This window comes from Lupinus angustifolius, chromosome LG11 (assembly GCF_001865875.1).
Source record: "Lupinus angustifolius cultivar Tanjil chromosome LG11, LupAngTanjil_v1.0, whole genome shotgun sequence".
In the NCBI taxonomy this organism is placed as follows: Eukaryota; Viridiplantae; Streptophyta; class Magnoliopsida; order Fabales; family Fabaceae; genus Lupinus; species Lupinus angustifolius.
The window spans coordinates 946187-955761 of record NC_032019.1 but is presented as its reverse complement, the minus strand read 5'-3'; the positions used below and the strand labels follow the sequence as shown (position 1 = coordinate 955761).

The 9575-nt window shown below is 33.1% G+C and overlaps 2 protein-coding genes across 2 annotated transcripts; one reads left to right on the top strand and one right to left on the bottom strand.

Moving 5' to 3' along the window:
- On the top strand, positions 3092 to 3673 carry LOC109360166 (splicing factor 3B subunit 6-like protein). Its single transcript, XM_019604895.1, has one exon. The coding sequence runs from the start codon at positions 3130 to 3132 to the stop codon at positions 3502 to 3504; it is 375 nt and encodes a 124-aa protein (XP_019460440.1). The 5' UTR covers positions 3092 to 3129; the 3' UTR covers positions 3505 to 3673.
- Positions 4289 to 7873, bottom strand: LOC109360162 (calcium-dependent protein kinase 17-like). Its single transcript, XM_019604891.1, has 8 exons — positions 6920 to 7873; positions 5942 to 6085; positions 5635 to 5787; positions 5437 to 5552; positions 5088 to 5255; positions 4859 to 4986; positions 4674 to 4773; positions 4289 to 4531 (listed from the first exon to the last, which is right to left on the bottom strand). Exons 1-8 carry the CDS (start codon positions 7605 to 7607, stop codon positions 4433 to 4435), a joined length of 1596 nt encoding a protein of 531 aa, XP_019460436.1. The 5' UTR covers positions 7608 to 7873; the 3' UTR covers positions 4289 to 4432.

Genomic DNA, 9575 nt, shown 5'->3' with positions numbered 1-9575 from the left:
TGTTATGATGAGCATTGACAATGACAGAATTTCATGGAGGGGGTAACCGAAATTCATGGTTTTGTGTATATAAAACTTTGTTGAGAGTGAATGTAGGACAAAAAATGTGGCTGTCCTACCTTGTTTTTTTTCTGTTGGGGCAAAAATTTTACACTGTCCAAGTTTAGGGTAGGTGCTGTTATTGTCCACCAAATGAAAATTTTATATACAACTTTTCCAACAATGAAGTGCCACTTCTAACAAATTAAATAAAACTTAAAATAACTCACTTGCCAAAAGTAGTTTCTGTTATATATGTGCCACTTTTGGGTTTGGATTCTGCAACATGGACATCCAATTATATCTTTGGGTGTGTGAGTATTTCTTGGGTTTGGTATAGTGTTGTGACAACAGGACCGGACTGGACAGTCTGATCGGTCTGGTTGCTGACCGGACTTGAAAACGACTTTAGTTCGTAGTCTTGATCGAATGAGTGGTTGGACCACTTTGAACCGGGAAAATTTCAGTTCGGTCGTGCTAAATCTAGTTAAACCGCATTAACCCGAGAAGTCCGGTTCACTTAAAAACTAAAAAAATGGAACATTACTCTAATGTTTTGTTTTACTTCGATCCAAAAGAAGATAGAGAGATGATAGTTCTATACAATTGTACATGATTATTAATTGTATAAAAATTTACATGTAGATATAGTTATATATTTATAGATAAAAATGGTTAATAACATATAAAATCATCTGGTACAGCCAGATGATTTAACCGTTTAATCTGTTAAACCTAATATGAGACATCTTCCAATTTGATGTTTTGGTTGGATTTCATAACATTAGTTTGGTATTTAATTAACTAGTTATCATGGATTCATTAGATTAACTAAAGTACAATATTAGTATTTATTTTCATGCTTTCTATAATCACCCTCACAGGACATAATCTATATTAACCTTAGATTTTATATATGATAGAGTCATACTTTATAAGAAGTTTATTTATCTAACAAATTGGGTTACGGCCATTGATAAAATATAGAATATATATTTGTTGGTAATTGGACACATGTATGACCATGGAATTAGTTAACTTACTTGTAAATGAAGAATCTTGGTTGTTGATTGAATTCAATTCAATGAGAATATACTTTTTCTTCAACCTTTCTATCAACTCTCTCAACTATTCTTCCTTTTTTCAATGAGTTTCTAAACTCTTTGGTCTTTTCAATTTCTAGAATCATGTCTTATATCAATGCTGAATTTTTATTCTAATTCATCTTTTTTACTAGCTTCATCCTTAAGAATATATGTTTGGTTTAGGAAAGAAAAATTAAGGAAAGAAAAGTTGAGGAATGAAAAATAAAGAAGAAAAAATGAGTAGAAAATATGATGAATTTTTAGTTGTTTGGTATGGTAGAAAATAGAAGGAAAGTGAAGGGAAAAATATAATTATAATTAGAGAAAAAAATGTATGAATTTTATACATTGTCGTTATGTTATTTACCATTCATGTTTAACATCATTGACTTTTCCAAAAATAATAATAATACAAATTAATGTGATAATATATTAAATGTGTATAAATCTTTATATTGACAGTACATAGTTATTACACTATTATAACTAATAATGAAAAAGACATGGACAAGAACATGAAGACATAAGTTCCACTATATTATTGTATTTGTTTGTTTTCTTCACTTGAATCTTCCATCAAATAATGAAAAGAGAACATAAAGGTATGAATCATATCATCTTTTCTCGTAATATAAAAAAGAATCAAAGTAATAAAATAGCTTTTTTTTTTTAATACTTCTAAAAAGTTTAAAAAGATGTAAGAAATAAATTAATTACTTTAATAAAGTTATAATTTTTATGGTAGATAATAAAGTTTTAATTTTTATGGTAGATAATGAAGTTTTAATTTGATTTACATTGTATTTGGTTTAAGAGGAAAAATGTATGTAATGAAACTTGGAGAAAAAAAAGTAAAAAACATAGTAAAACATATTGATTTTTTAATTATATAATATGAAAGAAAGAAAAGATGTATATTAGTGAAATTTAAACAACGAAATACAAGCCTTATTAATATAAGTTAACAACCAATTTGATTTTTCCATTTATTTTCTCTCCATATATGAGAGGAAAAGTTTTTAGTAGGTCCCAATCTATTTTTTTTTTCTTCCTTTATTTTCTTTCCAACCAAATGATGGAAAATAAATTTTTATTGTGTTTTTAGAAAACTATTGATATATGAAATGGAATGTCACATCATTCTTATTATGTATTTAAATGAGTAAGTTGGTATAATATGGATGAATGACATGGATCTTTTTGGAGATCAAATCATGAACTATATTTCAAAAGTTATTATAAAGTGATCTAATCATTGAGTTGAGTAATTAAATTCACATATTTCTTTGCACTTGTCTGAAACATTTATCTTACACATAATTTAACTATCGCCCATATTGATCACCCTAGCAGCATTACAAGCTGGTAGGATCACGAGTTTAGATTATATTTTATCATTCTTTTATGTATTTTCTCCACAATATATTTGTTATTATATGATTATTAACTTACCCTGCCACCAAAAGAAAAGGACACTTATACACATCTAGCTTTTGCACCAATGAATAAAGAGGGCAAAATAGACTGTCTGACCCATCTTACTCATGCCCGTAAAAACAGGCAAACAGACAAATTTTACATGTTCTGCCCGCAAAAAATTGCGGACTATATAGGCGGCCCACGGGCAATACCTATTGTGCCATCTATACCAGTGAATGAAGGAAAGGTTGAAATTTGATTGTCTTTTAAAAGAAAAATTAAGTTGAGAACACATCTGTTGTCCCACGTTTTGTGCCACTCCATATATCATGGGCTTATTATTGGTGAGAAAAATATTTAATAATCAAATTTTAATTCAAATATATATTTTTTTGAACAATCGTCCATGAGACATGGAGTGACACAAAGTGTGGGGCAGCAGATGTGTGTCCATCTAAATTAATATCTTCCTTAATGAATGAACAAAAGCCCAAACAAAAAAGCCCAATGAAAAGTTACCCAACAGTAGTATAAAAACGAGTCCGAGTGATCGGAACAATGACTGAGTAGAATAAGCATTTGATTGATGGCGGCGATAAGCTTAAGAAAGGGGAACACGCGGTTGCCGCCGGAGGTGAACAGAGTCCTCTACGTCCGAAACCTACCGTTCAACATCACCAGCGAAGAGATGTACGATATCTTCGGCAAATACGGTGCTATACGCCAGATCCGTATCGGTACTAATAAGGACACACGTGGCACCGCCTTCGTCGTTTACGAGGACATCTACGACGCCAAAACCGCCGTCGATCATCTTTCCGGCTTCAACGTCGCGAACCGTTACCTTATTGTTCTCTATTACCAGCAGGCTAAGATGAGCAAGAAATTCGATCATAAGAAGAAGGAGGATGAGATTACTCGTATGCAAGAAAAATACGGTGTCTCTACTAAAGATAAGTAGAGTTTTCTCAATTCCTAAATTTCGATTCCTAGGGTTTCGTTGGGAATTTCGGTTTATATGTATATTCATGTTACTGTGCTGTGCGTTTTGATTTGTATCGTTATTTGAATATGTATGAATGGTTTAAGTTGCTGTAGTATTGAATTAAGCACAATGATTTCACCTATGATGATTATTCTTCAGTACTGAGTCGGTGTAGTGGATGAAGTTGAAAATTGACAAATTGATGCGCTATTGAATTGGATGGTTGTTCTTATTAGTGAATCCAATACACGGAATTGTTGCTTGCTTTTTTACATTCATATGATCATATCATGCGTGCTCATCAATAAGTGAAAGCAAAACTAGTGTTATTTTGCATCTTCTAGGGTTTATGGCAACAATTGCTGTTGATTTCCATAATATTGAATCTTACCTTAGAAACTGACATAAATTAAGATCGGCCATTGTCAATAAATGGCTGAGTTCAGAATCAATCCGTAGAATCATCATATCCAACAGATGGTCATGTTGTTCAATGATGTGTACTTTTTTTACATGGTAGGTTAAGTGGTAAAGAATTTACACACACGATTCATAAGAATTAAATCTTATATATATAATATATTCTCACATACATGTACACATTAAATTAATCTTATTATTGATGCAGAATTAATAGTCGACCCAGCCATTAGGAATAACACTTGGTTGTTATTATGATGCAGAAGTTACACATTGTTAAAAAACACCCTTTTTTATTCCTAAGTAATCGGCAATAGTAATAATTTCTTTCACTGGAAAGTATTTTTCCACCTTGTCCCTTTCCTCACCTATATCCCCTCCCAACGAAAGAGAGCTATGTTGCACCACAGTACTTGATCCTTTATTCATAAGCTTATGCACCAGCCAAGAGCACAGGGCTAAAAGAGATGATGATCCCTATTAACTATGAAACAAATGAATCACGCCTTTTCTTGGTAGGAACTGCTTCTTGGTGTCCTTTACTCATCATCGCTACAAACTCGTCATAGTTAATTCGCCCATCCTACACATACACGCAAGTTTGGTAATAATTTTTCTAAATCAAGATTCAAAACTATATAATATTAACCATATATATAGGTGTGTAGGTTTTATTTAAAACTTCAAAAGTATCCTATTATTAATTCATTGAGCATCGGACTTACATTATCTGCATCAACTTCTGCAATGATTTCCTTGATGTCCCTGCCGTCATGCATGTTATATTCATGGAGAGCTTGCTCTAGTTCTTCAATGGTGATGTACCTGATTTAATGGAAAAGCAGCAGGATTAGAAGCTTGGCTTTAACATTCAACCTATAATTGATTTCATTGTTTAAAAATTCTTTACCCGCTATTATCTTTATCAAAGTATTGGAATGCGGTATAAACATGGTCTGCTCTGTTCATTCGGTTCATGTGCATTGTGGCTGTGATGAACTCATCATAATCTATGATTCCATTACCATCTGCATCTGCCTGTAATTTTCAGAAGAAAAAGAAAATATGTCTAAATAATTGTGGTAGGCAGAAGTTATTTTGTCATGCAGTACTACAAATAAGAAAGGGATAGAACTTACAGCTTCCATTAATTGCTTAACTTCTTGTTCTGACAACTTAGTTCCTTGTTTTGCAAGACCTTGCTTGAGCTCTTCAATTGTAATGGTTCCACTGTTGTCGGTGTCCATCCCCCTGAACATCTGCTTCAATCCCATGATTTCTTCCTCTGATAGGCACCCAGCAATGACCTACCCATTTGTAAATTTTAACATCATATTGCTTAATTTGTACAACTTTATTTCTCACATATAGCAACTGAAAATGTTGACTAAAACTAACTAGATAAGAGCTATTATCATTAGTATGATTTATCAAACAACAATCAAGATAAAATCATAACAAAAAAACATCAGAATAGATAGGCATTACCTTTAGAGCTACTTTCTTGAATTGATCCATTGCTCTGAATTGTTTGAGCCTATTCAGCACTGCATTGTCAAGAGGTGTATCTGGTGCTTCTCCATCTTCCTTTATCCATGGATGATCTGTGTTTAACATGAGTGCATAAGTAGAATCACACAGAACCAATCTGTGGTGGTTAATTAATATATATCATATATTACTTACTCAGGACTTCATATGCTGTCAGCCTCTGCTTTGGATCTGTATTCAACATTTTCCTTACTAGATCCTTTGCCTGAGGTGAAATAGAGGGCCATGGATCACTGGTAAAGTCGACGTGACCTCGTAGGATAGAATTGAATATCCCAGTTTCTGATTCTGTCAAAACCAATTCTTTGTTTCAGTTTCAACTTTCAAGTTATGCAGATATACTATCAATTTTATAGGGGATGCTAGCTGTTCCAATCTAACTCTGAAAACATAGTATTTATAAGAAAGTTTTAAGAAAAATAAGTGGATGAAGAATTTAAACCTGCCCAGAATGGAGGAACACCACATAGAAGAATGTATAGTATGACTCCAACACTCCAAATGTCAACTTCTGGCCCATATTTCCTCTTTAATACCTCAGGTGCAATGTAATATGCACTGCCAACAAGATCTTTAAACACCTCTCCTGTCACACAAAAGAAAGGAATCAAAGGATAAACTCAATTAGATTTTGCTTCATTCTAGAATTTTAATATTGCATTTGCATTTTCTTCCTAAAATTACATATGACAAGCATATTCTCATCATTTTGCTCCAGACCTTAGAGGCATATTTTTAGGCTAATTATTTCGTCCTCTCATTTATAGCCAAGCTCGTTTAGTTATTTGTTGGGGTTAGTTATTTTTTAGTCTGCAGAGTCGATGGACAAAGATCACATGTCCCAAATGATGTACTACTCCATATCCCAAACCAACTAGACTGCTACATTTTATTTCTTTTTTCTTTTATTCACATGTCAATATATGGTTGGTTTAAGATAAAGAATAAGACACCGTTTGGGACAGACGATCCTTATCCAGAGTCAATACCTAAAATTTCAATATCATTATAGAGGAAGTGGACCATCCTACGGGCACTCATTAGAAATGTAAGCTATAAGGAACAACTTAATTTGTATGTGTTCATCTTCTGTTTCTATATTTAAATGTTTATCCTTCCATCTTTATGGTGAAAGAAGTTCTATTTTGTTGCATAGGAACAGGTTGAATATTTGAATTGAATTTCTCCATACCCAAAGACATCTATATAATCAAAGATAAAAAACTCTGTTGATATATCTGGTATCACACATGATAAAGTTTCAAAAACAAGTTTTTTTAGAAGAAATGGGTTAGCCAATGCTTACTCCAACGCTAATCAATTGTTTTCTATACCTACCCCTTAAAATTTAATATTCTATTGACATTAACTAATGAAGAAAGAAATGTATAAGGAATATGATTTAGAGTTAAAAGAAAACCTTGCTTGTAAAAAACTGATAGACCAAAATCTGTTGCCTTGAGGGGTGAATCATCATCCTTGTTCAACAAGAGGAAATTCTCAGGCTTAAGATCTCTATGGATGACACCCATGGAATGGCAAGTGTGGACAGTTTGGACAATGGTTCTCAACAAGGAAGCAGCGCCGCGCTCGGTGTAATGTCCCTTTGCGATCATACGATCGAAAAGCTCGCCACCGGCGCACAACTCCATCACCAAATTCACAGATTGCTTGTCCTCAAAGGCACCAACAAGTTCCACAATGTTAGGCTGCCCTGTAAGGTGATGCATAATTTGTACCTCCCTCTTAACATCCTCTAGATCCTCCTTATTCACAAGCTTCCTCTTGGCTATAGTTTTGCATGCATATTGTTTTCCACTGGCTTTATGTGTGCACAAATGTGTCACACCAAATTGTCCTCTCCCTAGCTCCTTCCCAATGCTATAGGTGGTTTTCACATCCTCCATCGGCCGTCCAAGGACAGGGCCGATAGGGGATTGTTTCGATGGCTTAGGAGAAGGCGCAGGCGGCGATGGTTTCGATGATGATGGTGGTGGGGTGGTTGCCGAGTCTTCATTGTGGTCATTGTTGGCTTGTTGGTTGTTTGTTTCTCCCTTGTTGGAATTGTCGACTGGGTCTTCGGCACCACCTGAGCAACAATTGCCCATGGTGGAAGGGAGAACAAACCCAAAGAAGGGTATGTGAAAAGGGTATGGAGAAGGTGGTGGATATCAAAATGTTAAGGGGGTTTGAGGATGAATGAGTCTAACTACTATGAAAAGAAAATGCAAAATTGAGAGGGTGATAACAAGGTGAGAGGTGATAATTCACATGATGGAACGATGATGGAGAAAAATAGAGGAAGCTATTTCATAATAACAGATTGTCTTAGGAAAATAGTTGTCGTGTCTCCTACGTGGTAAGGATAAATGTATTTTCTGACAAGGTTAGGAGCAATTATAGGAGCATTAAGAAACTTATAGCTAAATATTTTGGTTAATAAACATGATGTATTATGATGTTGTTCGATCTATATAACCGATCTTATATTTGTGGGATAGTTTCTTGTTGTTATTGTATAAAGATGAAGTCCACTTTACTATTGTGGGATAGTTTATTGGTTGTTATTGTATAAAGATATGTTGGTTGTTATTGTATAAACAATAATATTATTTTCTCATGTGTTATTACCTATATATCTGATTAAAGAATTATGGAAGAATATCCATCCCACAAAATAGTATTGTACTATAAATTAGAACAAAAGAAAGTAGTGGAACACATGTAACAGGATGAAAGAAAAAAGAGAAGGCTAAGTAAAGATGGTTTTAAGAAATTCAAGATACAAAGTTGACATTAGGAAAATGATATATAAATTAGAAGTAGGAAATGTTGGGGATACTATAAATGGGTGGGGTAATCCTCTTAAAACTGATTCTGACTCCTCTTCATTACAGGAGAGGCCAATACATAGTTCAGATTATAAGATGTAGTAAAAATAAATTTCCAATTGTTCAGATTTTAATTTATTTTGAAATTAAATAACTTAAAAAAATTATCCTTGCAAATTCCCAATACTAAACTCTTTTGTACGGGAGATGAATCTTATTCGTTAAAATTATCCTAAATAGATAAGAGTCTATGCCAGTTTGGTATGTTTAAAGTATAATAAGGCCCAAATTTGTGGAGCTTCAAACTAGCCCACATATACAATATAAAAAACATACAAGATGAATTAAAAAATTGGCCTGCTATCAAATTATCAATCCTGAATAACGTTCAAATTTTTTTAATCTATTTTGAAACTTCCTAGGATCTAAACTCGTTATTATCTTCCCTGAATTTGAATCTATTTAATTTGATCACAAAACCAAAATCGCATTATCCTTCTAATAAGGGAAGGAGATTTAGATCTACCTTTAATTTGTAAAATAATTTTTATATTTTAAAATTCATCCAATATGGAATGGATAATAACAAAAACAGCACAAGATAGTTGATTTTTTTTTACTATTTTTTGATAATACATCAAATTTTTTTTCATCCAATTGATCTAATCATTTGGTAACTCAGCTAATCAATGTGGTGGCAATCAGTATCCCATCTAATACCACTGCATAACATTGTAATCACTTATAGGTTAACAACGTGCGTTAGTTCAAGTGGTACATGCTTGATTCTTCTTAAGCAATAACCCGGGTTCGAGTCTTGTGGATGGAAAAAATGCCCGTTGTAATCACTTATGGGTTAACAATGGGTGTTAGTTCAAGTTGTGAAAAATGTTTTTACAAATTCATGAAAAGTAACCTATATCATATATTTTTTTAAGAAATAATTTCACAGCTATAGAATTTAACAATATGCTCCCTTTTGGGCGTTTGCCCATCGCAAATAAGGATAATAATAAGTACCCGAACTTGTGGGTACTTGCAAAAAATAGTCACAATGAGCTGGGTTTAAGTCCATGTACTTGGACATGTAGGTAATTGAAATTCGAGATTTTAAGACATGCTATTAGATAGGTTTGGGTTCGGGCAATCAAATAGACGACCTGTTGCTCTTATATATATATATATATATATATATAATATACTCATTTTAGATAAAGTCTTTTCAATATTACTTATTATTATGGA